The sequence below is a fragment of the Pyrenophora tritici-repentis genome, chromosome 10, assembly GCF_003171515.1.
Source record: "Pyrenophora tritici-repentis strain M4 chromosome 10, whole genome shotgun sequence".
Taxonomy (NCBI): Eukaryota; Fungi; Ascomycota; class Dothideomycetes; order Pleosporales; family Pleosporaceae; genus Pyrenophora; species Pyrenophora tritici-repentis.
In genome coordinates, this window is record NC_089399.1 from 536,415 (window position 1) to 563,168 (window position 26,754).

A 26,754-nucleotide genomic window follows, 5' to 3' on the forward strand; every position below is an offset into this window, starting at 1 on the left:
GGCGCGCAGCGCGTAACTGTCGCGAAGTCATGCGTCTCTTGGTGATTGAAAACACGACCACTTTGTGGCTTTGCAGCACGTCAAGTGCAACATTTGGATGGAAACTGTGATTCAACGTGTCCCTCAAAAGTTGGCGTTGTTGGTATGTACGGCTTGATATTGAATCTATATGCTCATCTACTGTCATCTACTAGGACGCCTTTCCAACTCCAGAATCTTGCCTCTTGATCTTCTTGAGATCAACTCCCCTGGGATGCAAACTTGGCACCGGTGCACTTTTCAGGAGCTCATCCTCGCTTGTCGCGTTCGTCGCCCACACCTTGCTAATGCTCAAATCATACGGCCCCTGTATCCGGTCGATGAGCGATATTCCTACCGTCCGCACCTTTTGTGTCAACATTTCCCGCTGGGGCTCGACAACCTGGCCATGATTTGTCCGCACGAACTCACTCCACTTGATCAGAGCGGTCTCCCATTTCCCTGGAGTCTTGGCATGCAGTAGGTGCTGGTGGATGTCTGTAGGAACAATCGACTCGGTCTGCACATTGATGAAGTACTTGCGCCCGTCCGACTTGAACTGTATAGCAAGGAAACCGTACATGCTCACGTCCCACAGCGACTTGCCAAATATGGTCGAACCCCGGTCAAGTGTCCTCCACCCCGCATAGCCGGTTCTCTGGATGTGTGGTTGGTTCTGGGGCAGTTGCGTGGAGATGGTACCACGGAAGCGCACATGTGAAGGCTCGGTCTGGGTGACGGGATGGAAATCTAGGTTTACAGTGGAGAAGCCACCAATGTCCTTGTCGCTCATGCGTTTGCAGAGCTCGACATCTTCGGGCTGGTTGAACTGGATGAGGGGGAAGGCCTTCCTAGGCGAAGACAAGCCCTCGAGCTTGAGTGCTGCACATGTTAGTGGCGGCGCATCGTGGGCGCGAGTGTGTACTCACCGAAGTTGGAGAGGCGCTTGAATTCGTCTAGACTCCGTTTGAAGAAGCCGGGCCCAAGGCAGGCAGAGGTCGGCCGCATAGTTGCTAGAGAGTCGATGCAATATCTGGAAGCCGGACAGTGAATGCCGCGGGCGCAATGGCAGCTCAACTTCTATGAGGCTCATGCGACGCCATGCAACGATGACGCCGCGGTAGTCTTCGCCGGGCGCTAGCCGCATTAGCCTGTTATGCCAAAAATCTACAGACGGCAAATACAGCATTTCTGTATCACTCGAGGCCGAACTCTTCGCTCCAGTTATTGCTGTCTAGTTGAGGCTCTTCCAAATTGCGTGACCCATTGTGCGCGCGCCTCTGTTTTCTAGGTAGTCGGGACATCAACAAATCTACTCGTCGCCACGCGCTTTTCCGTTCCCCATGACATTCCAGGAAGCCACCAGAACTCGAGGTATTCGAGACGATACCGCCCAGCCTTTGCAACCACTTCCGCCCTCTTTGCGCGAGTTGGGAGAAGTCACCCCGCCAAAGCAGCCAAATGGGGCGCCGGTAGCAAAAGCAAACCCCACGTCTGGGAAGTCATGGGCGCACTTTGTCGCTGGAGGGTGAGAACTTGGTTATGTTTCTATAGCCACGAATCGAGGCTAATTCTCTGTAGTCTTGGAGGCATGGCCTCTGCGACATTGACGGCGCCACTCGATGTTCTCAAGACCCGTCTTCAGTCGACATTCTACCAACAACACCTTGCCGCCATGCGTACTGCCCGAGGCTTACCCCCCATTGAGACCATGTCCTTCGCTCGCAGCTCGCTACTACACATCCGGGAAACAGGAGAAATATTATGGCAAGTTCCAAAGGCCGAGGGATGGCGTGCGCTGTTTAAAGGCTTGGGCCCAAATCTCGTCGGCGTAGTCCCCGCACGCGCAATCAACTTTTTCGCTTACGGCAATGGCAAGAGACTGATTAGCACCCACTTTAACAACGGACAAGAAGCAGCCTGGGTTCATCTCTGTAGTGCCGCAACTGCTGGAATCGTGACTGGAACCGCAACAAATCCCATCTGGCTGGTCAAAACGAGATTACAACTGGACAAAAACACACACTCAGACGGTCGTGGCCGACAGTACAAGAATGCGTTCGACTGTACAATGCAAACCATACGCAAAGAGGGTGTTCGTGGACTATATCGTGGACTGACGGCCAGCTATCTAGGTGTGACGGAGAGCACGCTGCAATGGATGCTCTACGAACAGATGAAGCTCGGATTATCACGACGAGAAGCGCGCGTAGAGGCCAGTGGACGACCGCCGACAGTATGGGATCAAACGGTTGCATGGACAGGCAAGCTGACTGCCGCTGGATCGGCAAAGTTTGTCGCTGCACTAATCACATATCCCCACGAAGTCATCCGTACACGATTAAGGCAAGCACCTATGGAGGATGGCCGACAGAAGTACACAGGTCTTGTCCAATGCTTCCGACTGGTATGGAAAGAAGAAGGCATGGCAGCGCTTTACGGTGGTCTAGTCCCTCACATGTTCCGTGTGGTACCCAGTGCCGCCATCATGTTTGGTACATACGAGGGTGTACTGAAGTTTCTTGGGGAGAGCAGCAACATGTGACGAGGGTTTGTTGTCAAGATTACCTGATGTCCACGAACTGTCGTCGTGGTTGTCATGGCTATAATGTGTACAAGACTTGCATAGGAACGGCGTTATGAAAAGAAGGAGCTTTGGTTTGCATATATGGCGTCTTTTATCACCACTCAGCCGCAATTGAGCTTGTACTTGTATATTTTGGGGATATGGGAAGAAGTACATAGATGCTGTACTGTACGATGATCCGAAATGTGAATTGCAGTAGAGTCTCGGCGTCGATATTTTCTACATGAATATACCATACAAAAATGTCATTAAAAATGTTTCTGAAAGTCTTTCAATCTTTGCCTTCGAAAGGTTTATTGTTAATTGCTTTCCATGTTCGAGTGTTTTTGGTGGCAGTCTTGCACCCCTCGGAAGTCCGCTCAACTAGTTAGCGCAACTTTGGCGTCCGAGCATCGACTTTTGACATATTGAACACCCCATTGCGAACGATCAATCCAAGGCGCGGGCCACATCCCAAACCGCCCACCATGTCGACACAACTCCCATTCCGGAGCATGCGCATACCAGCGCTGCAGCGACAATGCCTCTATCTCCGCCACCGGAGCCCAAGCCGGCCGCTCAACCTCTCCCTCCGCCAACCCACGATATCAACCGCCCGTGCCTTTTCCAGCACCCCCTCGCGCCCCGCAAAGCACAAAGCTGGGCGCCAGCAACTCGGCATAGATAGAGCGCAGACGAGGGCGGCGGCCAGGTCTACCATTGGCCCCGCGCCAGCTGTGGGCATGGCAGAAGCGCAAAGCGATGTGGATAGCATGCAACAAGATATCGGGTTACTACAGAATACCATGATCAGGGCACCGTTCAGGGAGCTCTGGAAGCATGGCTTGTGGACGTGGCCGGTTTACTTTTGGAAATTGGTCAAGAGCAAAGGGACAGGGCTGTATTCGTAAGTGGCATCTTTTTGATTTTGGATGGAGGGGGATAAATGGTTGAGTGTGGGCATGGTGGGCTGGGGAAGGAGAACCCAAGACGACGAGGAAGTACAGAGGGAAGAGAAGGCGATGGAAGAGGATTCATTGCCTTCCAATGGCGAAACATGCAACTGCTAACACCATAAATTCAGGCGATTCCTCTACCGCACCTGCGTCCAAAAGAAAGGCTGGGATTACTATACCCCCATCGACTACTGGGAATGGAAGCAATTCAAGTACATAGCAAAGCGACACTACGAGCACGTCTACAATAGCTTTGCCGCGTATGTCCACGCTCCTATCCTCCAAACTAAAAGTAAACTAACCCAACACCACCACCACAGAGGAAACGTCCGAAAACTAAAAGACACATGTCTCCCCCCTTTCCTTCGAAAAATCCAATCACAGATCGCCGTCCGCGGTGGCCTACGCGTGAACTGGAAAATTCACGGCAATATCGCCGCACGCATAGTTTCGCACCGCGCCTCGCCTCTCGGTGAATCACACCCGGATACCGCATACAGACAGCTAGTTGTTCGCCTCAAGTCCAAGCAGTCTATTACTAGAACCAAATCGGGTCGTAAAGCCGCCTCCTCGTCGTCGACCGGCCCACGTCGCCCCAGTGAGGGTCTACCATGGATGCCAGATGCCGCGCGCGAACAGATGCAGCGCGAGCGCAAGGCAAAAGCTGAAGGTCATGTTGATGGTGTGGAGCTGCCACAAGAGAACGACGTGTTTTTTGACACCGAGGTGCCGACGACGGTCGTGGAGTACTTGGTGTTGCAGAAGCGCGTTATTCGGGGTGTGGAGGAGGATTGGAAGGTTTGGGGGTTTACGCGGGAAACGACGCCCGAGCTGTTAAAGCAGGATGAGGAGTATTTCCGGAAGATGTTGGATTATCAGACGGGGTAGTTGCGTGCATGACGCTCAGCCGGAAATTATGACGGACAGGCCGATTGTTACTGTAGTTGTACATGTGTAAGAAGATGGAAATACCCGTGTGGACTTGCTCAGTTGTTTGAATGAAGACGTCGAGAGGATGAGACGGATAGTGACAGACATGATGATGTTTGTCATTTCTGCTGGCCAGTAACAATCATGTATGAAGCCATGACTGAGCTATCAATGGACCCTCAGCTTTCCACAGCCAAACAATAGTGTGCACGAATCAACCCCCCACGTCGAGCCTCTCTTCCTAAACTATATTCAGGCACACTCGCCAGAACCTGGTAAGCAACTGCGCCAGGCGCCCATGCCCGCGGACAGCGCAAGGCGGTATAACGAGAGACGGGGAGCTTGCAGCCATCAGGGAGGAAGACTAGAAACCGTGGACCTAACCCACCGTCAGCATGTTCGAGCGCAACAAACGCGCGCCTCCAGCACAACTCACCTTGATAGTTTTGGCATCAAGACCCAAACCCTCCTTTTTGTCGGTCAAAAAGTCCTGGACATCCTTGCGCTGATCGCCCTGCAGCTGGACGACTTCGCCCATTTCCGCATCCGTCACGATAGTGCCATTGCATGCAAACTTTTTCTTGATTACTTTGAGAATCTTCTTCTGGTCAAACTTCTTAGGGAGACCCTGGACCGTCGTCAAGGTCTTGCGGCCATTGCGCTCTGCAGTATGTAAGCAGAGGGTGACATATAAGGCCGAAGGCGGTGAGAGAGAGAGAAGCACGTACGTTGGATACGAATATGAATGTAGTCCTGCTGAGTCTGCTTGACCTGGCCGGTGTCTTCATCCGCTTCCGCGAACGGGTCTGACAGATGAGCACGTTAGCAAAAGTGCGTCACACGTGCGGTTGCAATGCGACGTCTCACCGAAGGTCTTGAGGTTCTCGATGGACATACGACTGTCTGTGGGCGCGCGCGTGTAGGTGGGGTTTGTGTGGATATGGATTGCTCTGGCGTAGTTTGTTTGGGGATTAACGCTGGTAGCTGGCGTCGTGGGTGGCAATCTAGTTTTTGGCTGGTTTGCTGGTTGTGGTGCAGACGTCTTAGTTTGCTGCAGGTTGAGTGGTGTGTGTGTGAGTGGAGGGTCACAGAGCAGGCTGGCAAGTGCAAGCACACAGCAGAGAGGGGTGGGGATGCGGGAAGGGCAAGGCAAGCCCCGCTATGGTCAGTGCGCTTGCTACCACTACCACTACTAGGCGGGCAGGTGCGAGGACCCAAGTTTGTGCCATGGCCTGACGTCGGAATCGACGGAGCGGTATGCGAGCCCGAGGCGCAAACCTGGAAAGTGCGAACGAGAGGGTGCAGGACGGTAACACACGTTGGGGCTGCGGGTGACAGAGCTACTGCGGCCTACTGGCTTGGGACTGTCGCTCGCCCCCCCAGTCAAGTCAAGATTGGATTAACTATACAATTACATAGTACAGCTGCTAAGTGGGAACGACCTGTCGACTACGGTACACCGGTCATCTACGACGGGGGAGCAGCCGGGAACGCCTCTGTTCCTGACGCTTGCCTTTGGGTGCCAGGCGGGGGAGGAAGCAGCATGGGGGAGTAGCCCTGTAGCAGAGTCAATATCCAGAGGCCTTAGTCGGATGCAGGGGCCAAACTTACAACGAGGAGCGACATGACTGTAACGCCCGTTAGTCTCGAGACCAAATCGTGGGAACGTGGCTGCACTTACTGGACATGCCGACCTGGAAGTAGGCGGGAGTGGACGAAGTCTGTTTCTGCTCGGCTGTCTCAGCGAGCCAAGCCTGGATGGCAAAGACGACGGCTACCCTGCGACTGTGTCAGGGTGAAGCATGGGGAAGAGAGAGAGAGAGAGAGAGGAGAGAGAGAGAGTTACCAGCCGATCATTCTGTGCAGCACATAGCGTGTCAGTTGCAGCTATTGGACAGATAGATTGAGGTAACTGCCTACTTGTTTCGGGTGAAGATCTGGGGTTCCCTATCAGCCGTGCAACATGGTGGTGAGAAGCGGAGGCGAGACTTACAGCAGCCATTGGCAGCGTCGTCGACAGCGTGCCTGGGCGAGATGACATGAGCAAAGCGACTTGTCGACGCGTCAAACGACTATCGGGCCCTACTTACTGGCCATGTCATTTTCGTCCTTGTTCTTTGCGGGCTCGGCGTAGGGCACGACTGCAGACGCGTGTTAGGGCACGTGATGCGGGAGATGGGGCTGGCAGTTGCAATGTGTTCAGTGGTTCAGTGGGCACACATACTGAGGTCGGCACGGCGCATATCCTTTTTGGAGTTGGAAGCCATGGTGTTTGCGGCGAGGGTGTGTGAATGATTGAGAGAGAGAGAGAGAGTCCTGCAGCGAGTACTGTACGGTATGTGGATGCAATGCAGGCAGGTCTCGTCTCGGGGGGGCGGCTCAGGGTGGCGGGTGTTGGACCCGGCCGGAATTTCAGATGGTCGCAGTCGCGGTATGCTCGCACTCGCTCGTCGTACTTGGCCCGTAGCCAGCCCGTAGCCTGTAGCGGACCCATGCTCGCTCTGGCGTATTGCCGGCTGATCGTCTCCGCTGCTCGTAAGATAGCCTCAGACCTCACATCACGTCAATCCCTCCAAGCCTCTCACTCACACGTCGTCTGCACTTCAACATCGTCGTCCGCACTTGCCAGAGGCCAAGGCGCATCTCCCCCCATCTCTATTCTTGCTTGCACATGCCGCCCAACAACGCCCGTCTCGGCCTCTGCTCTCCCAGCCCTCGGCCGCTCCCTTTGCCCTACTTGCGCCTGATACAACAATGAAGGCGCCCTGCGTGCGATGACTTCTCGACCTGGCCCGGGGATTCACGAATCTCTACAGAACCGAGGCAGCGGTGTGCCTCCTCGGACCCAGGCCCAGCGGCGGGCCTCCAAGCCCGCCCATACTCTCCTTCATCCCGACTGCATCGATCCCGCCCTGGACGACGAACGCCCAGCCGCCCACCATGCCGCCCACGACGCCGCATGTCCACCACCAAGAGGGCGTCCCCCGCTCTTCTACACTACAATTGCACAATATCCTCTCGACTTTCACCCCCACGGCCTACCATACCAGCCGTCTGTGAACCTTCCCGTGCCCCCAAGGCCCGGCCTGGTGCATCTAAGAGACGCCGCTCACCAGCGCCGCATCCTACCCGGTGGTAGTGGTGTCAAAGATGCACCCAAGTCTGGAGCACCTGAGGTCATTGTTCCGCCAGTCTATTTTCCTGGTGGAAAGCCTGCCGACCTGTTTCCGTGGACCGGCAACAATGCCGAGGACAACCTGACGGAGACGCTAGTCAAGGCCGGTGTCAGCAATAAGCCCCAGATCATGAACGAGTCTAATACCGCCCGCCCCTCGTTGATCAACAACCTCAAGAACAAGTCTGGACTCAGTACCCTGTCGACTCTCTTCGTCGCTGTGCTGGAAAAGCGGCAACAGACCGGTCGGCTGCAGACACCCAACACCTTCAAGCCGCCTCCACGACTAACCCTCCGAGATTCGACCCGTGAGCAATGGCTACACGACCTTGCTAACCCAAACACTGGTCTCCGTAGGCTCAGTCGCACCATCCCTCACGGCCTCACGGGCAAGGTGCTGCTAGAGCAATGTCTCAACAAGAACATACCGCTGCCGCGAGCCCTGTGGCTGGCCAAGTGCGTCGGTATCAATGAGCTGCGTGCTCACAAGAGGAAAGGACAGGCTGGTACTGTGACATGGGGAAGAGGCTGGACCAGCTCGGTAGAGCAGTTTATAGACGGCGTCATCGGCACCATAGGCCAAGGTGACTGGAAACCCCGCATTACCTATGCTCTCCAACTCGCCACCCATCTCTACAAAGAGCACCTCCTCGACGACGACCACTTTCTCGACTGGATAGTCGATGGCTTGGGCTCATGTCCCTCCGAGCGCTTGTTCATCTGGCTCCTGATTGTCTCCGTCTCACATTACTGGGCAGATGTTTCGTGCTGTCGTCGGCGCGGCAGGCGTCTTGCTGAATCATTACTCAACCAACTCGACAAGATCTACCGAGTAGAGGATGTGAATCCATACCTAGCCGTTTTGCACTACCTGGAGAATACCGTCATCAGGCTAATCGCAACAATACCGGCCTGTCTACTGCTTCCGACCGCCTGGGCAAAATACAGTCCCCTTCTAGTGCAGCTTGCTGAAAGAAGGAACCATCCACATGTGACGCAAGCCGTCCGGCGACTCGAGCAAAGAAACAGTAGGCTACTACAATCCTCGAAAAACCTTCCATCTGCCTCACAGACACCAGCTGGCCGTGTCTACCGAATTCTAGACTCTGTCGACTACAACAGGCCTGTTCGTATCGAGGACCTGTCTCTTGATTGCATGGAAGTCGTTGCGGATGCCCCACGGCTAATCGACATCCTGCTCCGCTGGGCGTGCTCGTGTTACCGAGAAGGGTCGCACCGGATTTACTTGGCTACCCGGTTGCTGCGTAAATGGGCGCATCTTGGCGCTGACGTGTACGATGGCATCCTGTCGCATTTTCACGAATTGACCTGGGTTGCTACTGGCGAATCAAGCATCCTCTTCAAAATCGTCGCCGAACTGGTTCGCTCCAAAACTTTTGCAACTGGGCGTTACCTCCAATGGCTGATTGCTACTGGGTCTATCGGGCACAGCACCGATCTGTCTTCTGTAAGTCGCATCTTCCATAATAGAAACATTGCCTCTAACCTTGACAGCCAACCGCCTGGGCATTGCGTCTAATAACAGAGATACCCCTCACCGGACTACCGGAGCAAATCCGACTCTTACGAAGCACCCTCTTACGTGGAACCATACATTCAGCCGAACAGGAACAACACGCTCTTTGCTATGTCGAACATATGATATCTCAGAGTTTGCCTGCCTTGTTTGGCCACTGTAATGCCGCGACCAGATTGAACGAATCGGAGCTGGACAAACTCAGTTCAACTGTGAAGCTTGAGCTCGGTATCTGGTTACGCCAACATGTTGCTCAGTATGCTGAAGTCAACCAGCAGTAAGTCCAATGACCGGAACATCTAACAGCTTACTCATTCATGCAGCGTACCCACCAAAGACCCGTCCGTTGAAGAGACCGCCGCAGTATCTTTGTTGACACCATTGGACTTTCATGTCGTGAGATCCTATCTTGAGCGTTTCGGAGATCTTGCAATACTTGCAGATATTGTTGGTATTGCGATTTCTTCCCTGGACCCAGGTGTTCTTGCTGCTGCCGCGGACACTCTCAATTATCACTCCAAGTCATTTCGCGCTATCGGTGCCTTCGACCCTCTATATACCCGAATCGCAGCGAGATATCTCGCCTTGCGGACAGTCCGATACCCCGATCGCGAGTTGCTACTCAGTCTCTCCAATCTGACTCGCCCGACACAAGCTGACAGTCAACTTTCACAACTTCTCAGCTATGACTTGGGCCAGCTCACCCAGAGAAATTCGCTTGCTGCCTGCTCGCCGGCCTCGGACAACATGGGTGAGGTCATGCAGACAGGTTCCTCCTCCGATGACGAGATCGAGCGCATACTCTCTAGTGGTAACAGTATGGATCAGCAAATGATGAGTCGAGTACTCCGCAAGATTGTAGGCAACCTAGAAGAGCATGCCGCAAAGGGCTCTGTGCAGTTGAACAATCAGCATGCTTGGTTCCATCGACTGCGCTGCTTTGATGAGTCGACATTTGACATGGTCGTCAATGAATGGTTGATTTTAAGCTTGATGGCTCAAAGGACTGAAACTCTGCGAGTGGCCTTGCCTACTCTAGTTGGTTCTGGCTGCATCGCACTGTCTTCTTTTCTGGACGCGATCCGAGCATGTGTTGCAAAGTTCAAGACCAACCCATCCGAGGGTGGTTTCCGAAGCGCCCTCAAGGGTATGCACATCATTCTGCCGTCTGAGACACTGGTACAGTGTTGCTCACCACAAGACGCTTACCGATATCGCCTCGAACAGCGAAGGTTATGCATGGCAGCAGAAAGCCGCTTTACGCATTGTATCAGTGAGATGATCGGGCTCGGCTCAATGTTGTCTTCTCAAAAGGTTCATGCGCAACTGTCACATCTGCTCTGCAGCAAGCCAGTGCTGTTCCTCTTGAAACATCACATCATTACTGACCCAGGATACCTATCCAAGCTGAACACTGATGCATCAAGCCATTACTTCAAGCAGTCGCTGGATATTCTCCTTGATCCTAACAGTCACCTGCGGCTATCGGAAAAGGACCCCGAAAATCGTATAGTCTCGGTGTTTGCACTTGCTAGCGAGCTGTCCTTGCCCATCTGCCAAGCGGCCCTCGAACAGATCTTCTCTTCTGGTGTCGCATCGCCTGGGAGTTCCCACGAGACACTGTCTGCTACTCTTCTTAGTGCCATCAGGACAGCAGTAGAGGAAGATCAGCCATCAGGCTTGGAGCTTCTTGCTAGTCTAGACGCGGCTCTGACTGAGCAAATACGGCAACACGCGGAACGTGAGCTCATCTCCGCATCGACCTTCTTGACCATACCTTCCAATGTGAAGGCAGATGAGTTTGAACTTGTCTCACCGACAGTCATACAGAAGTTCCTTACAGTAATCGATCTGACTTCAAGTAAGCGCACTGACACCACGGATCAGTCTGCTTTGCTTCAAGCCTTGATCGAAAGGTTCAAAGGCATTGCTCAGGCTCTCGACAACAACAGACTATCCATCTTGGACGTGTATGCTTGGTTAAGCGCGCTCCTTCGCCTGGTGGTATCGCATGCTTCGGCCATGCTGAGCAACGCCACACATCCCCACCAGACTGCCATGATGAGTGCCATGGCAGCTCTACTCACCCACCAATCCTTGGAGCTTTATCCCACGATTACTGAACATATCTTCGATGTAACGGTGTATCTTTCTGACTATATCTCGGACGATGTTCGATTCCACGTTACTCGTCTTGAAGGTATGAAGCTTGCGAACGACTCTCGCTGTGTTTTCATTCTAGGTGTGACTGCGCCTGTCGATGGCTGGCTGGTCCTGGCGAAACCCGTTAGCACTCCTATGAACCAAGTAACATCCCAGCCACCAACGCCGGCACCTCTCCAAACGCAGTCAACACCATACCAAAGTCCACAGTCGTCTGCAGCCGGGTCTGCAACACCTCAACAGCGCTACATGAATCAACAGCAGCAGCAACAACAGCGACAACAGCAATTGCAAGCCGCCCAACAGGTTCAACACATGCGCGCATCCCAACAATATCACCAGCATCCACAAAACAAGATGCTCCCGGTCCAACTCCAACGAACGCCTTCGAGTCAAGCCTCTCCATCTCCGCTCTCGCAAATGCAGCAAATGCAACAGATGCAACAGCGCGCCATGCAACCTTCGCTTGCCTACTCACAACGGCCGACTCCTGCAGCGGGTCAGGTTCATATGGGTAGTCAAGGGCAGATGGGTGGTCAAGCGCCAGGGAAGCCGCAAATGCGGCAAGAAAGGGACGTACGATACTACCCTTTCGTTCAACCCAGGTGGGAGATCTTGGCTGAGAGCTCTGGCAATCCGACTGGAAACGAGACTGCAATCAACTTGAGTCTTTTCGGTGCGCGCAAGGTATGAGCTAGTAGTTATTTTACTCGATTACGTCAGTTTCGACTGATGTGAACGGCCACCTTCGTTTCGTGTATGATCCTTTTCTTCGCTCTCGTTGTTTTATTCCCTCTATACTGGTGGCCAAATATGTGCTATATTTCCGGGTTTTTTATCCTCTCTCAAGCATGCAGCGTGGCGTTATCCGGGTCACTGCTATGATCTGCTCACGACATTGCATTACACCGGAGTTTGTTGTGTGGTTATGTTTCAGACCTGTTTTTATTTCTTTGCGTATGGCGATCTCCTGTAGTTTATATTTAGGTATTATGGTTCATTCCAAAGCTCGGTTTCGTGAGCGTAGAAACAGAAATGAGCTTGGGGGGCGTTGAGATGGGAAAGGCCGAGATGGACGGATGGGATGTGCATAGGCTTAGTACATGACGACGGGTTTTCTGATGTGTGTGGGTCAAGGGAAAGGAAGAAGTAAATAGAACGACAGTGAAATAGAAACATGGTTTCACAAATTGGTGTTGTACATTTTCGCTAGCTTTTGTGTTGCCTCGTTTTGGAACTCCTAGGCAAAGAAAGTTGCTTAAAACTCATCAACTTCATCAGGCCCACACCAGTTGTCAAACATGGGACCCAAGTCGAGCAGCACCTGACCGCTCTCGTCCCCACCTCCAGATCCCGATTCAGCCTGTACAGTACTCTCAACCACAGTCCACATATCAAACACATTCTCCGGCTCCTCCTCCTCCTCCTCGACCTCACCCTCGTCCTCCCCATCTTCATCATCCTCATCATCATCATCATCATCCTCATCCTCAGCATCATCATCATCATCATCCTCACTCTCCGCCGGTCCTCCAACTGACTCATATACACCTAACCTCTTACTCAACGCCACACACTCATCTACGAGCACGAGATCTGGGTTCTTCACCGCCAAATCAACATCGCCCCAGCCCCTATGTCTCACGATAAGCGGCGCGCCATTCCTCAACGAGTACGTCGTCTTACAGCCCGTCAGCTGCGACACATAGGAATGCTCATCTACCTTCCAGACTTCCGGGAACGCCAGACTGTTATCCTCGACGCCGATGTGGAAGCCGTCGGGGTCGTCTGGCGAGTAGATGTCGAGGCGGGTGGCGAAGTAGGAGGTGCGTTTTGTGTGGTATTTCATGATTGCGATGGCGGATTGGGGGACATAGCGGGTTATGGTGGTTTTTCCCTCCTCTTGATTCGAATTTGCGGTTCCGGCGTCATCTGCTTGGTTGTCGTTGTTGTGCTTGTTGGCGGTGTTGGTGTGATTGTTGTTGTGACGACGACCCGTACTAACACCAACACCAGGTCCACCGACGCCTAAAAACTGTAACCAAGGCTTCACACCACTAACCCAAGGTCCGGTTTCGTAGTTGCCGGATGGGGCATACGCCTTGCCATTCGGGTCGTAAATGACGCGATCTGAAAGGTCGGATTCCATGCCTCCAGATGAGTTGCAGCTGTATGCATCCTGCCCTATCCTCATCAAGCGAAAATCAGGAGCAGGGCCGGTTGATGCTTTTCCCTTACGACCCCATACGACCTTCTCAATCAGATCAATCGTCTCCCTAACGTGGCTCTCAAACACGATCGCGCGCTCCAACACCCATGGCTCTACCTTTACCCCCACAAACTGGATCCCCGTTATCCTCATCTCTAACAACCCCGTCCGCCACGCCGTCGCCGTCGCGAAAACCGCCTCGCAAGGCAACCATGCCGCTTTCTCCTGCCAGATGTCCAACAGATAGAACCACAGTGCCTGCATGTGTGCGCTGTCGCGCCAGAAGAAGTCGGAGAAGTAATCTAGCAGGACAGCGGCGCAGGCCCAGTAGTGAGCTGTGAAGTGTCCTTCGCAGGGGCCACAGGGCCAGGATGTGGGAGTGGAGCGGTGCAGGCAGGGCGGGTGGCGGAGGAGGGACTTTATGAGGGGGTAGGCGAATGCGAGGGGGATTTTTTTGGGGCCATTGATGTAGAGGCCGGTTAGGCGGGTGAGGTTGGTTGTAGTGGTGTCGATATGGGGTGGGATGGCTGTGAGGGTGGGCGGCGGTGGTAAAGTCGGTGGCATGGCGGTGGTTGCTGGGCTTGGATTGTGGTGTTGTTGATGTTGTTGTTGCTGTTGTAGTGAGATATTAGAAACGAGCGTGTATTGACCGTGGAGTTGTGGTTACGGACTTGCGTGTTGTTGACGTGGGATTTTAGAAGCGAGCGTGTGATGGCCGTGAAATTTTGGTTGCAGGCTTGCCTATTGGTGTTGATAAAGGTGAGAGACGTGGTAGACGCGATGCCAAGACTGTAGCCTGGATTTAGTTGCTATTGTGATGTGAATTAGGCGCAAACACGCCGTTGGAACAATAACATGCGATTCCCAGCATATATTCACCATTCGCCAAGCCTCTAGGGTCTTCTGTCCAATCAACTCCATGACGTATTATTACCTCAATCGCGCTCTTTACCCTACCACTTCGACATCCGGCTAAGCGTACTCATCCTTCCGTTATGCATATTACTCAACAGCGCTTCCTCGAGAGCCGACTGGCTGATACCAGCATCTATCCGATGTAAGCATGGTATTCAGTCATAAGTGTGCCCAGGACTCACCATCAATGTCGCTGAAGCTGCTACCCATGCTAGGTGTACCTTCACTGCCTTCTTTCCTGCCCCGTAGGCTTGCATGACGGGGACTACCGAGACGACCCAGCTCAGCGCGGTGGTTAGACACCGGGCTCATAGGGCTCTTTGCTGCAGATGGAGGTCCACCAGAGCTAGTCATAGATGATGCTGCCTCTGTCGTAGCTAGCGAGTGCACATCCATTGATGTCTGTCTTGACGGCGGCGCCTTTCTCGTGTCATTCTGGGGCATCTTCTGCTCGGCTCTGCTACTAGCACGGTGTGTGTCTTGGGGGTACTTGCTACTGCTTGGCTGCGTCCTCGCAGCCGAGGCAAAGGGCAGACTAGTCTCATGCGAACCCGAGTCGTCAATCTCTTGAATACCATCGCCTTCCTCAAAAGTAGCCAGATCACGCATCCTCTTCTGCTGGAAGCGTGGCGGGCGCTTGAACAGTTGACTTCGATGAGCGGGATGATCGGTGTCAGACAATGACGATGAGCTTGAAGACGACGACTCGGCAATATCTGGAGATGCTGTCTCTTCGTCTCGATAATTAGCAGAAGTTACGATAGGAGTCCGCGGAGTATCCCCAGAGTTTCGACTCGTCAGACCAGGACGCTGATTAGAGCGTGTAGACAGATTCCGAGTAGGTACTTGAGCTAGCGCCCGGGATTGCGTGATCGTAGTTGTTGACGGTGTCCTCGATAGTGACGGGGCTGAGATATGTGAGTAAATCCGTTGCGTAGAATGCATGTATCACACGCTTCAGTGTACTTACCAGGCATCGTTATCTCAGCACCTCGCAAACTAGGGCTATCTCTTGAATGCCCAGCCAGAGCTGAAGGAGCCCTCCCTGCTACTCAACTTAACATCAGTCTTCTAGAAGCATCATCAAATGTATAAATACCTCCTGATCCAGCGCTCCCTCCCCTTCGCATCGCGACACCGCCTATAGCGGTCAGGGTGCTACCACCTGTTGGCGATGGCGATGGATTAGCATTCGAAATACTAACCCTCTTCATCTGATTTCGAACATGGTCCAGGTGTCTCTCGTAAAGCCATGCTGCCTGTTGTAGAAGAAACGTTGGTGGAACCTGAAACTTGTCTGCTCTACGATATAGTCAGCAAGGCCAAGGCAGCATAACTAGGGAGGCGAATGCATACAAATCGACCCCTATGACATATTAGCGCTCAGTACGAGATTCGTATCGACAAATACTCACAGTCCAGATCACTGGTCTTTGAAGTTTTTGATATAACCTCCCATAGTTGACGATCCCTTTCAGCATCCCACTGGGCCTGTTACATTGATTAGATGAAGCTCCCGGAGCGTAGACTGATGTATATTACCTGCGGCGGGTCTTCAAAGTCACCCCGGATGAACGGGAAACGTATCAAGGCCGTGAACTGAACGGAAGACATGTGGAATTTGTGTGATGTTTACGTGGAGTGAGTTGATGGGTGGAGAGGTGGTCCGTAAGGTGTGGTCCCGGGGTTGATCTATCCGATGAAGTTTGGCGTGAGCTGATCTACGCCCTGGCACGTGTGGCCGGGCTGAGCTGCGGGCTTGTCCAACTCTACAAAGTCGGACTTTCGCTGAGCAGCTATGTTCATGGCGATAACAAGTGTATTCGCATGAATGGAATCCAAATAGCCCAAGACCTGCAGCGCTACCTTTAACCGTCCGCATTGGTCTCGTGCAGCCATCACAAACCAAAGCCCGCTAGCACCGCCACATCGCATGCGCCACAGGCCCCGCGAACTGGTTGCAGGTACAAAATACTCGACGGACAGCCGCATAAAATCTTCCCAAACAGTCATCCTTAGCAACTCCCAATACAACGACGGTCAAAATGTTGACATCAGCAGTCACAAATATTGACATCGAAGGCAAGCTGCCAAAAGTTGCCTCTGGCAAAGTCCGCGATCTATATGCCATCGACGATGACACACTACTCTTCGTCGCCAGTGACCGCATATCAGCATATGATGTGATTATGGAAAATGTGAGTTCTACAGTCGCCTCAAAAGGAACAAACCAGATTTCTAATAAATTCAACACCAGGGCATCCCCGGCAAAGGCGCCCTCCTAACCGCCATGAGCATATACTGGTTCCACCACCTCCCCACCCAAGTCCCAGGTCTAAAAACCCACTTCCTTACCTCCTCCCTCCCAGCAGCCCTCTCAAACCAAACCGATCTAAAAGATCGATCCATGCAAGTCCGCCGCCTACGTATCCTGCCCATTGAATCCATAGTCCGCGGCTACATCACGGGATCAGGATGGTCAGAGTACACCAAATCGGGAACCGTCAACGGTATCAAGATGCCTACTGGATTGATTGAAGGTCAGAAGTTACCGGAACCGCTCTGGACGCCAAGCACCAAAGCAGACGTCGGCGGCAAGGATGAAAATATATCTCCAGAAAAAGCTAGAGAGTTGATTGGCGATGAGAAGGTAGCGAAGAAGGTTGAGGAGTTGTCGTTGGCGATTTACCAGGCTGCTGCGGAGCGTGCGGAGGAAGTGGGGATTATCCTTGCGGACACCAAATTTGAGTTTGGGGTTGATGAGGGGAGTGAGGTTGTGTTGGTAGATGAGGTCTTGACGCCCGATAGCTCGAGGTTTTGGCCAAAAGAGTCTTGGGAGAGCAATCTGGGCAAGGCACAGCCGAGTTTCGATAAGCAGTTTTTGAGGGACTGGTTGACGAGCAATGGGCTGAAGGGGAAGGAGGGGGTCAAGGTGCCGGAGGATGTGGTTGAGAGGACGGCAGCGAAGTATCGGGAGGCGTGCGAGAAGCTTACGGGGAAGAGTGGATAAGCGAGGAATAAGATGGTAGGAAATGGTAGGGGAAGCCTAGTGGGATGGCGCCCTAGTGTGTAGTTTACGACTGCCCGTCAATGAAAAGAATTGACATAAATACTGAGTCTTGCAATATAGACCCATAGATGTCCCACAGCCCTCAGAAGTCAAACAGTCATCCTTTGACATGTATGTATATGTGATGATGTTTTGTTCATTCACTTGCCATTAACTATAAATAACATTCGTATACATTAAATCAAATCATGGATATCGTAGCGTAAACATGAAACATTTTACCCTTGTAATCTGCCTCCTCATATATCTCCCACGGTGAATCAGTTTACACTGAGTACTCGCTCTTAACCCTCCGCTGGGAATCGGTTTCCAAGAAGCTTCCTCGGTTACGGTTCGACTTGGCAGAGCGGCTTCGACGCATTCCGGAAGAACTATCGTTTCCAAGGCGGCCACCGAGACAGAACATGATGGTAGCCAGGAAGAAACAGGCTACAGCAGCCCAGGTGAAACCCATCAAATATCTTCCAATGCTTGCTTCGAAACCGGCAGATCGGAAGGCATCGCGACCTTTGATAACCCATGCGCTAGTTTGGCATTAGTACTGTTTCGCAGGTATTTGGAGCAGTGACAAACTTACGTCATGAGAGCAGCAGCAAGTGTCTGGAAGAACAGGGCAATGGAAGTCATCAGGGAAGATAGGTATCCTCCAAGACGGCTGCACAGAGCAAGAAGACCAGACACGAGAGCAACAGCAGCAAAGAAGAGAGCGATGAGGTAAAATGCGAACATGAAGCGAGACAGGTAGTAGTACTGGTATGTGCCAATGAACTGCTCAGGAATGTTCTGCTGGCTTCCAAAGTTCCTAGGAGGGTCGAAGGGAAGGGCTGGAACAGGTGCACCACAATTGGCGTTGCGTCCTGAAGATGGGTCGGCACCGCAGATGGCGAAGAAAGTCCATCGTGTCGGGTTTCGTGCGTTGGGGATGCCGTTTGTGGATGCTTGGAGAAAGTAGAACTTGTCGAGCGGAGAATCGTTGACGCCGCCAGTCAGAATGTTGAGGAATTGAAGGAGGATTCCAGCAGCGACAAGTATCAACGAGCCAAAGGCAAGAAAGGGTCCTAGGTAGCATGTTAGTAGATGCACAGCTGAAAAAGGAAGTAACAACGCACTAGCCGGGCCTGCCATGGCAAAGAGTGTCGCAAGGACGGGAATGGATTAAGTTAAGATTACAGCAGCGGTACGGTGCACGGCAACAGTGCTATTAAAGACGGACGATTGGGCGTGCAAGCTGGTTTAAGAATTGTTGGCGAGACGATGACGTAGGCGGGTGAATGGCCTGGCTGTACCGCTAGCTCAATGACGGCCTCACTAGGTCGCTACACCGTCACTGGCGCTTTGCCTCATCCCGAGCGATGCGGGAGAAGAAAAGGCGCGGGACTTACCTGAAGCATATTGGCGGATGCGGCTGATCCAAAGAGTCTCGAAGCGCGTGTTTCGTTGCTCAAGTATAGACGCAGGACGCTTTCAGGTGTCATGAATGCAGGGATACCGGTACGCACCTGGCTCGGGTACAACCGAGGCCAACGCTCTGCAGCATACTGATACCAACTACCTGCTTCGCCGTGCATGACCAAGTAGGCCTTGCAACTACATCAAGTATATCGTCGCCATGTCCACCGCCGTGTGGCCGCCCATCGATGACGATCGTCTTGCTCGGGAGCAGGCGGCGTCGCAAGCCCGCGAGCTCGAGTGGCTGTTGGTGCAGCTGGGTGAGACGCTACAGTCGCTGAAAGCAGGTCTAGAAGAGTGCGCTGCCCTGCTTGCGCCCTCTGAGAATGCTTCGACGCTTGTGCTATCCTCTGTACGCTCTGAGAGCCTCAAAGGGCTCGTTACGCGCATCGGTACTCGCATCACCAAAGGCGTATGTCTCCGCCAGTCTCCGCGATGCCCGTCGCGATTCCATGCATACTGACCATCGGCAGAACATCAAGCTACGCCTTGCAAGCCTCCCACCGCCCAAAGGCTCTCTGACCTACGACCTTACCATCTCTTCTGCACCACACGCCCCTACACTCGTCGTGCCTCAGCTTATTTCAATACGCACGTCCATCAATAGCTGCTTAGATGCCATTGACGTTGCGACATGGGGAGGAGATGCTACCAATGCCAACTTCGTCGCCGGCCAGCTGCAGTTGCTACATGATCACATAATCGAGGCCCAAGCATCACTCAAGGGTCACTCGGATGTGCAGGTGCCATGGTGGGAAAATGCGGTAGATGAAAAGGTAGCTGTCTATGGCAGACCACAACTGTCCTACAACACTAACAATGACTCCAGACCTTCGAACCCCCTCTACCACCTACTGTCTCCTTTCACTTGTTCGTCTTCGATGCAGCTCTCGTTCTCGAAATCCGTACTCTCGAGCCACATCAGGCCGGCGACAGCTCATCGCTCACCGGATTCAGCCTTCGCAACACTTTCGCATCAGCCCTCGGTGCTACACGAGCCCCTGCGCATGATGAGGCTGACCGCACATTCAAATATAAAGACCAAGACGTCCGCGTAAAAGAGAAGATACGAGTTGAGAGCCAAGATCCAGCCCTCATCTCCGCCTCGGCAAAGCTCAACGCCCTTGGACACAGCCTGATGCTGAGCCGAAAAGCGCTCAACATTGTCATGGGTCGTGACGAGCAGATTGACTAACTCCACTCGAGTTTGCAAGCAGTCGATTGCACCATCTGCCATTGGTTGTGTGCACCACTCAGATGTCACCTTTTTCCGCGGGGATGCCGTTAGTGGGGATCGCGCCATATCGGCTCGTCGCTATCGGAACAAATAATGGGAATGTGCATGACCAATACCGCCGCCGAGGAGTAATCGCATCGACATATTCCCTACTAATACAATTGCCCCTCTTCTGAGAATTGCAAGTCACCACCACTTTTCCCCATTTTAGTTTCCATCATGGCGCCTGCACTCCTCACGGCAGTTGATGCCACATCCCACATCCACCTTATAATCGGTTCCAACCCACTGGCAGCTGCACGATGCTCGCGTTCGATAGAAGTTGGTGCGAAGCCAATACTCCTCGCACCAGAAGATTCCACACTGCATTATGGTCTAGCCAAGCGCATCGAGGCGGGCCAAGTGCACTGGGTGAAGCGAAGTTTCCAAGAGGAGGATTTGACAACACTTGGAAGAGCCGAAGTAGATGGCGTCGTAGACGCTGTCTTTGTGACTGCGGCAGGCAAACAGGCATCATGTACGCTTTGACGGTCAACCCCTCAGGACTTCTTCTGACTCGCCACAGCAACCCAAATATCTAGTCTTTGCCGGAGACTACGCATACCCATTAATGTCGCCGATGCACCGAATCTCTGCTCTTTCACGCTCCTCTCCACACACTGCGATGGTCCTCTGCAGATTGGTATAACAACATCTGGAAAGGGTTGTAAGCTCTCCGCAAGAATCCGGAGAGAGATTGCTGCATCGCTACCCCCACGTCTGGGTGAAGCAGTGGAGAGACTAGGCACACTACGAAGACGTATATGGGAGGAAGATCATGCAGCCGAACTGTCGCAAGATATCGAGGCAGAAGAAGAAGACAGTGGGCAGCCAGCCACGTTCAACAAGTTAATCTTGGAAGAGAGCAAAGAAGCAGCCCGCGGTCGTCGCATGCGTTGGCTATCCCAGATATGCGAATACTGGCCGCTACGCCGTCTTGCGTCCATCACCGACACAGACGTCGACATGTTATTCCGCGAATTCGCCAGTAGCAGCTCCTCCAAAGTTGGCCCAACCACGACGACCCCGCAACGAGTAGGACGCATTATTCTTGCAGGCTCTGGTCCGGGTAATCCCGACCTACTCACGCGCGCAGCACACAAAGCCATCCTTTCCGCTGACCTAATCCTTGCCGACAAACTTGTTCCCGCACCAATCCTTGACCTCGTCCCCCGCCGTGCAACCGTCCACATTGCGAGAAAGTTTCCCGGCAATGCAGACAAAGCGCAAGAAGAGCTCTTGGAACTCGGCCTAGAGGGACTGAAAGCCGGCAAAGTGGTAGTCAGGATAAAACAGGGCGATCCATACATCTACGGCCGCGGTGGCGAAGAATATGACTTCTTTCGTGAGCACGGCTTCATACCTAGTGTACTACCTGGTATCACGAGTGCACTCAGCGCACCGCTATTCGCCGCTATACCCGCAACACACCGCGGTATCGCCGATCAAGTGCTCATCTGTACCGGCACCGGCCGCAAAGGCGCTCCTCTCGATCCCCCGGAATTCGTCCCTTCACGCACAATGGTCCTACTGATGTCTCTACACCGTCTCTCCGCGCTAGTCGAGAGTCTAATCGGTAAAGGATACCCCATAGACCTCCCAGTCGCCGTGCTCGAACGGGCATCGTGTCCAGACCAAAGAGTCATCAGGACGACTTTGGAACACGTTTGCGCTGCCGTCGAGGAAGAGGGGAGCAGACCTCCGGGCTTGTTGGTTGTGGGCTATGCTTGCAAGGTGCTTATCAAGCATGAGCAGAGATGGGTGGTGGAAGAAGGATTCCATGGCTTGGATAATCTAGGTGGGGATGGCGAGTTGGAGATTAGTAGACTCGTGCATGATGCTACTGCTGCTACGGCAGTGGCGGCTTAAAGTAAATCTAGTTAAATTTGAATTCAACATCGCAATTCTCGCCATGGTCTTGTTGTCGTTGAGGCTTTGTTTGATATGTGATATATTCTCATTACAAGGCGTCATACATACAGTCTCGCCTCTATATACACATACATACATTCCATCTTCAGATCGTTATCGTCCCATTCACATATCCATCTACATATCATTACCGGCGTCTTTCGCCTGCTGCTGCTGCTGTACACCATGCAACTCCTTTTCGTAACCACATCCACTGAAGGAACCTAAACCCACCCGTCCATATATACGCCGTTAGAAGCCGTGAAAACGTGACCTTTCGAAAAACCGTAGAAACCCCGTGTAGGAAGTTCTTGTATGACCACCCAAAGAAACGCTGATGCTAAATGAAGAAAGCAAATTTTTGTGAAAAGCAAGAAAAAAAATGTAAAACCGTACGTTCATCATATCAGGCCATCTCAAACCTGACTAGACCAACTCTTCCTCTTACCGTCCTGCTGTTCCTCCCAAATAACAAGTTCGCGACCACTCCGATCACCGCCTCTGCGAACGCGATCGATGCCAAGATGTTCGAGGCCATCGCGACCAACGTGGATACCGAAGCCATATCTGATGCTACCGGGGTCATCAAGGGCTTCGTGCTGCTCAGCGCTCGTACGGTCATTCCGAGATTTCTCCGCCATAGCAGCAGCGGTGGTGGGAGAATCGCCTCTTAGATTATTCCTCGAAGGGCGGACGAGAGAGGCGACGGAGCGGGCGAAAGAACGTTCTGCGTACGCGGTGCCCATGAGGCGAGCGACGAGTTCAGGTTTAGTTTGAGGGCGGGCGAAGGCGCGGTCGGTGAGGATGGGGGATTGGTAGATCCAGGAGATTATTTCGGCGAGCGTGTTGCTGCGGTGGGGGAGGGCGGCGAGGTGGCGGTTTGGCCAGAGGGCGAGAAGACTGGTGGCATAGAGGGCGAGGAAGAAGCAGAGGGCGTAGTAGCCGGATAGCTCGGCGGAGACGCGGACGATGTCATCGGTGCTGTAGTATTGGGTCCAGAAGCAGCCGCCTGCTATGATAGGGATGGAAATGGATACGAGTGAAACGAAGGATAGGACTACCACTTGAAAGTGCTTGTTTTCAAGTGCTGCCAGCGTGACCGAAAAAGGGAGGCGGCAGGCGTAGTCGACAAGGAGGGATGCCTCAGCGGTTGCTCCACCTTTGGAAGACAGGGCAATGTACGGCTGGAGTACGCGGAGTGAGTAGTCGAGTGACAGCAGGGACAGGAAAAGGAAGTTTCCAATGAGTGCTGGGATAAACGAATAGAGGAAGTTTGAAGCAGAAAATCCATCGGAACCTGTGCGAGCAAAGACTTTTGGTAGGAACCCTAGCCGGACTGCGCTGTTGATGAAGCTGATGACCAGAAAGGCAACCAACAACGCAAGGGCAATGACTATCCAAGCGATGACTGAACCATCTTTCAGGTACCATGGCAAGAATCGCAATCGCACACTTGGACTACGAATGTCCATGCGGATAGAAAAGTCATTGCCTTCAGCTGGTGCGGAGTTCGCGCGCTCTGCTCCTCGTTCCCTGATGCGTCCAGCTTCAACCGAAAATCGTCGAATCTCCGCGCCCTCTTCACCAATGCCATAAAAGACATCATTTGGTCGGCTCGTAGTAGTCCAATAACCAATGCGATCAGCACGGTTACTAACAAGGTGCCAGTCCGCCTTTTCAAACGTCTCCGAATTGGTGTAGTCGCCGAGGTTGTTTGCGCGTTCGAGAAGCGCAATAATATCCGCCAGAGATCGAGGATCCCATTTCAATCCGGTAGGGTTGCGCATGAGGAACACCATCAAGTAAATCAGAGCGATGATGAGGAGAATGTAAAGGACAATGACAGTCCAGATGACGCCTTGAACAGTGACCCATCTCCAGACGCCACGCCCGAGGTCGTATCGTACATTGAAAGAAGAAGCAAGAAGGGGTATCGTCCAAGTAAACAGCCATGCTATGATGAAGAAGACTCCGACTCCGGGGTGTCCGGCGCGGAAGTGCTCAAATCTTGGTAGCAAGAATTGCGTGGGATACAACCGCGAAAAGACAGCTTCGGATCGTAGGCGGAATGAGTCCGAGTAAAGGGAGATGAAAGGTATGAGGCGCTGGAGAGCCGTCTGCACTTGAATGAGCCAGAGGAGCATGAGCATTCCCACTAGAGTCGGAAGATAACGAAAAACAAAGTAGCGACCGTCGCCAAAAGCCTCATAGTCCCAGAGCCCATAACCTCCATTGCGATTTGAGTAAACAGCGGAGAAGATGAGTGCAGCGACCACAACCAGACAGAGGAAGATGTAGAGACACAACCAAAGCGGGCGAAGGATGGCGGGGAGGAAGTGTAGAGGTATGTGTGGTTGAGAATGCGCTATGAAAACGTCCTTTTGGGAAGAGGACGGCTGCCGTCTGTGTTGTTTGTCTTGTGGTGGGTTATATGGTTGAGTTGCCATCGGTGCGGGGGCAGCAGCAAGTGGTGTCGATGACTGTCTCAAGGCCTTTCGGGGCATGTGCTGACCCATTCGCTCCTGAGTCCTCTGGTCTTGCGCCATGTATCCCAATCCATTGTCGTGGATGATTCTGTCGACAGGATAGTCTTCTTCATCCTCTGGCCGAACCTCTGGGTATATCCTCGATCCTCTAACCTCTTCATCTCGAGTAAGTTGATCGATAGCGAAGCGAATGTATGGTGTTGTATCCTGGCCCGGTGTGGTTACTTGCGATTCAGTATCCATGCCGGACAGCAGTTGTGATCGTCTCGTGTCTTGCGTCACTGGTCTCGACTCCTCTGCAATGGTGGATACGCCTGGCGACTGAGGGCGGTCGTGAGCAAAGGAAGGCTGATGAGGCGGAAGCTGTTGTCTTGGAATACCAATCCCGCGCAGTGAGGTTACTGGAATATCAGTATGTGGCACTAGCTGCTCATGACTCTGTGCTGGTGTTCGGTATTGAGAAGGCGGTGTCTGGTAGAGAGGCTTCCTTTCTTCACTGGAGCTGGATGCTTGCTCCGATGCACTGTAGAAACCCTCAGAAGCAGCCAGTGAAGCAGCTACACTCAGTTGTGAGCTTTGGTGGGATAGCTGAGGTTGGGAAACTAGAGCTTGGGTCAGCAACATGCGTACCTTGAACACTCGACGCAGCGTACCTACCGTTGGTTTGCTTGAGTTGGAACTCAGGCCCCACACTCATATCTTCCCTATTACGCTAAATCAAGTGGAGTTGTGCAGGAATGTAGCATGGTGAAGTTTGCAGTCGCTGGGTGCTGCTAACTTTTCTATCGGGAGGTTGGTGCATTACGGAATTAGTGTGGCTGGTTCTCTACGAGATGGCTGGCATATGCAGGAGCACGTCACAGGGCGGTGTTCCAGGCTTCTCTCTACCATAGGTGCGACATGTACCAAATCATCAAATTAGCCCGAGCGAGAACAAGTTTCTCGTGTCTAGCGAGTATCATTCGTGGATGAGGTTGCGGTATGGCTCTGCTGTGTTGGCATCGATAGCTTCCCCGCGGCCATGCGCGAGCGCCGAGGCCCAGCCTCACTCAACACTCATCTTCCAGCAACAGCCCTGCATCTTTTACTACTCCCACTCGAATCGATTGAGCTCTCATTTGGACGCTGCGACCGAATGACGCGTATGTATGAGTCTTGAGAATCGTCAGCTCTGTCTACTGTAGTCCGGCGGTAGAGAAAAGTCCAGTATCCCTATTCCTGCCCAACAAAGGCGTGACCACTTGGAGTGCTTCAGGCGAGAATTTCCTGTCGTGTGTGAAGGTCTGTTCGACAACAAGGTTACTACTATATTTCTTCTCTTATCGAATTAACTGGACGATCAACTCAATCATCGCAGACCGGTCTGTGGACTTTTTAACTATGCGGGCCTGGATGGTACCGCAGCTTCAGCTTAAGCTTCAGCTTCAGCTGTGCAATCGGCGACTTCGCAGCGCCGATGCTTGCAGCTGACGTATCTTTGCGCACAGCCGCACCAACTCCTCAGTTCCCACCATTGCGCCCACATGGTGACCGCTTTCAATCACACTGGGGGCCTTCAATCCTACTGTAGCCTCTAGAGCCCTCTTGGCGGAATGCTTGGCGGAATGCTGATATCTGGTGGAGTCGCAGTAGCTGTTGAGGAAACGGCCCTTCGTTGCGACGTATCTCGGGTCTGAATGTGACTAAATCAGCCACCAAAAGAATCGAACATGATCAGTTCCGCCTCGCTTCTCCTGACCATCTTGATTTAAGACACTTCTTGGGTGTTGCAAGAAAAGGGCGATCGGCTACTTTTCATGACCTTCTTCATCAGGCATGATGCGGGTACCGTAACCTCGTGTCGACTTCCCGTTATTGTGCCGTCTCTCTCATTATCTGTAATGAGGGCTGTGCTGAATCTCTCGCGCTCAAGCCATGCTCTGCCACCCAACGCGGGTCAGGTTCCTGAGGCGTCAATCCTTCGCTTACTTTCTTTCAGCTGCCAGTACGTAATATACGGTTAAGCTTTTGACAAGGTACCAAAATATCCCAAGCCCTTCAGCCACGATACAGGAAAGTGATGGCTAGTCTATATTGAGCAAGATAGGTCTCGA

At 52.9% G+C, this 26,754-nt stretch overlaps 16 protein-coding genes across 16 annotated transcripts; 7 read left to right on the top strand and 9 right to left on the bottom strand.

Moving 5' to 3' along the window:
* Window positions 1–190: 190 nt before the first annotated feature.
* Window positions 191–1,026, bottom strand: PtrM4_040310 (complex I intermediate-associated protein 30, mitochondrial precursor; the record flags this gene model as incomplete). The annotated part of the gene is made up of 2 exons (XM_001937631.2): window positions 191–900; window positions 948–1,026. The coding sequence occupies 2 exons, from the start codon at window positions 1,024–1,026 to the stop codon at window positions 191–193; spliced, it is 789 nt and encodes a 262-aa protein (XP_001937666.1).
* A 335-nt stretch (window positions 1,027–1,361) lies between these two features.
* On the top strand, window positions 1,362–2,563 carry PtrM4_040320 (calcium-binding mitochondrial carrier protein Aralar2; the record flags this gene model as incomplete). The annotated part of the gene is made up of 2 exons (XM_001937630.2): window positions 1,362–1,546; window positions 1,600–2,563. The coding sequence occupies 2 exons, from the start codon at window positions 1,362–1,364 to the stop codon at window positions 2,561–2,563; spliced, it is 1,149 nt and encodes a 382-aa protein (XP_001937665.1).
* A 509-nt stretch (window positions 2,564–3,072) lies between these two features.
* Window positions 3,073–4,428, top strand: PtrM4_040330 (Tim44 domain containing protein; the record flags this gene model as incomplete). Its single annotated transcript, XM_001937629.1, has 3 exons — window positions 3,073–3,491; window positions 3,669–3,800; window positions 3,861–4,428. The coding sequence occupies 3 exons, from the start codon at window positions 3,073–3,075 to the stop codon at window positions 4,426–4,428; spliced, it is 1,119 nt and encodes a 372-aa protein (XP_001937664.1).
* Window positions 4,429–4,834: 406 nt separating this feature from the next.
* PtrM4_040340 (SUI1, Translation initiation factor 1 (eIF-1-SUI1)) lies at window positions 4,835–5,365 on the bottom strand (the record flags this gene model as incomplete). Its single annotated transcript, XM_001937628.2, has 4 exons — window positions 4,835–4,849; window positions 4,907–5,133; window positions 5,199–5,276; window positions 5,338–5,365. 4 exons carry the CDS (start codon window positions 5,363–5,365, stop codon window positions 4,835–4,837), a joined length of 348 nt encoding a protein of 115 aa, XP_001937663.1.
* Window positions 5,366–5,937: 572 nt separating this feature from the next.
* On the bottom strand, window positions 5,938–6,737 carry PtrM4_040350 (uncharacterized protein; the record flags this gene model as incomplete). The annotated part of the gene is made up of 8 exons (XM_001937627.2): window positions 5,938–6,027; window positions 6,082–6,098; window positions 6,152–6,249; window positions 6,317–6,328; window positions 6,391–6,407; window positions 6,464–6,495; window positions 6,561–6,611; window positions 6,695–6,737. 8 exons carry the CDS (start codon window positions 6,735–6,737, stop codon window positions 5,938–5,940), a joined length of 360 nt encoding a protein of 119 aa, XP_001937662.1.
* A 507-nt stretch (window positions 6,738–7,244) lies between these two features.
* On the top strand, window positions 7,245–9,463 carry PtrM4_040360 (uncharacterized protein; the record flags this gene model as incomplete). Its single annotated transcript, XM_001937626.2, has 2 exons — window positions 7,245–9,113; window positions 9,161–9,463. 2 exons carry the CDS (start codon window positions 7,245–7,247, stop codon window positions 9,461–9,463), a joined length of 2,172 nt encoding a protein of 723 aa, XP_001937661.2.
* A 2,302-nt stretch (window positions 9,464–11,765) lies between these two features.
* PtrM4_040370 (uncharacterized protein) lies at window positions 11,766–12,038 on the top strand (the record flags this gene model as incomplete). Its single annotated transcript, XM_066104371.1, has 1 exon — window positions 11,766–12,038. The coding sequence occupies one exon, from the start codon at window positions 11,766–11,768 to the stop codon at window positions 12,036–12,038; it is 273 nt and encodes a 90-aa protein (XP_065958935.1).
* A 912-nt stretch (window positions 12,039–12,950) lies between these two features.
* Window positions 12,951–13,194, bottom strand: PtrM4_040380 (uncharacterized protein; the record flags this gene model as incomplete). The annotated part of the gene is made up of 2 exons (XM_066104372.1): window positions 12,951–12,979; window positions 13,032–13,194. The coding sequence occupies 2 exons, from the start codon at window positions 13,192–13,194 to the stop codon at window positions 12,951–12,953; spliced, it is 192 nt and encodes a 63-aa protein (XP_065958936.1).
* A 179-nt stretch (window positions 13,195–13,373) lies between these two features.
* PtrM4_040390 (uncharacterized protein) lies at window positions 13,374–14,118 on the bottom strand (the record flags this gene model as incomplete). Its single annotated transcript, XM_066104373.1, has 2 exons — window positions 13,374–13,380; window positions 13,445–14,118. 2 exons carry the CDS (start codon window positions 14,116–14,118, stop codon window positions 13,374–13,376), a joined length of 681 nt encoding a protein of 226 aa, XP_065958937.1.
* A 389-nt stretch (window positions 14,119–14,507) lies between these two features.
* Window positions 14,508–16,083, bottom strand: PtrM4_040400 (Etmic-2 domain containing protein; the record flags this gene model as incomplete). The annotated part of the gene is made up of 7 exons (XM_066104374.1): window positions 14,508–14,602; window positions 14,652–15,377; window positions 15,440–15,517; window positions 15,569–15,771; window positions 15,826–15,835; window positions 15,885–15,960; window positions 16,012–16,083. The coding sequence occupies 7 exons, from the start codon at window positions 16,081–16,083 to the stop codon at window positions 14,508–14,510; spliced, it is 1,260 nt and encodes a 419-aa protein (XP_065958938.1).
* A 78-nt stretch (window positions 16,084–16,161) lies between these two features.
* PtrM4_040410 (uncharacterized protein) lies at window positions 16,162–16,275 on the bottom strand (the record flags this gene model as incomplete). The annotated part of the gene is made up of 1 exon (XM_066104375.1): window positions 16,162–16,275. One exon carries the CDS (start codon window positions 16,273–16,275, stop codon window positions 16,162–16,164), a length of 114 nt encoding a protein of 37 aa, XP_065958939.1.
* A 239-nt stretch (window positions 16,276–16,514) lies between these two features.
* PtrM4_040420 (PurC, Phosphoribosylaminoimidazolesuccinocarboxamide (SAICAR) synthase) lies at window positions 16,515–17,479 on the top strand (the record flags this gene model as incomplete). The annotated part of the gene is made up of 2 exons (XM_001937624.1): window positions 16,515–16,667; window positions 16,727–17,479. The coding sequence occupies 2 exons, from the start codon at window positions 16,515–16,517 to the stop codon at window positions 17,477–17,479; spliced, it is 906 nt and encodes a 301-aa protein (XP_001937659.1).
* A 325-nt stretch (window positions 17,480–17,804) lies between these two features.
* PtrM4_040430 (SUR7 multi-domain protein) lies at window positions 17,805–18,664 on the bottom strand (the record flags this gene model as incomplete). Its single annotated transcript, XM_001937623.2, has 3 exons — window positions 17,805–18,063; window positions 18,117–18,597; window positions 18,649–18,664. 3 exons carry the CDS (start codon window positions 18,662–18,664, stop codon window positions 17,805–17,807), a joined length of 756 nt encoding a protein of 251 aa, XP_001937658.1.
* Window positions 18,665–19,148: 484 nt separating this feature from the next.
* On the top strand, window positions 19,149–20,183 carry PtrM4_040440 (Rogdi-lz domain containing protein; the record flags this gene model as incomplete). The annotated part of the gene is made up of 3 exons (XM_001937622.1): window positions 19,149–19,400; window positions 19,462–19,764; window positions 19,818–20,183. The coding sequence occupies 3 exons, from the start codon at window positions 19,149–19,151 to the stop codon at window positions 20,181–20,183; spliced, it is 921 nt and encodes a 306-aa protein (XP_001937657.1).
* A 261-nt stretch (window positions 20,184–20,444) lies between these two features.
* Window positions 20,445–22,133, top strand: PtrM4_040450 (CysG, Uroporphyrinogen-III methylase; the record flags this gene model as incomplete). Its single annotated transcript, XM_001937621.2, has 2 exons — window positions 20,445–20,742; window positions 20,791–22,133. The coding sequence occupies 2 exons, from the start codon at window positions 20,445–20,447 to the stop codon at window positions 22,131–22,133; spliced, it is 1,641 nt and encodes a 546-aa protein (XP_001937656.2).
* Window positions 22,134–22,591: 458 nt separating this feature from the next.
* On the bottom strand, window positions 22,592–25,358 carry PtrM4_040460 (DUF3433 multi-domain protein; the record flags this gene model as incomplete). Its single annotated transcript, XM_001937620.1, has 2 exons — window positions 22,592–25,263; window positions 25,319–25,358. The coding sequence occupies 2 exons, from the start codon at window positions 25,356–25,358 to the stop codon at window positions 22,592–22,594; spliced, it is 2,712 nt and encodes a 903-aa protein (XP_001937655.1).
* Window positions 25,359–26,754: the final 1,396 nt, after the last annotated feature.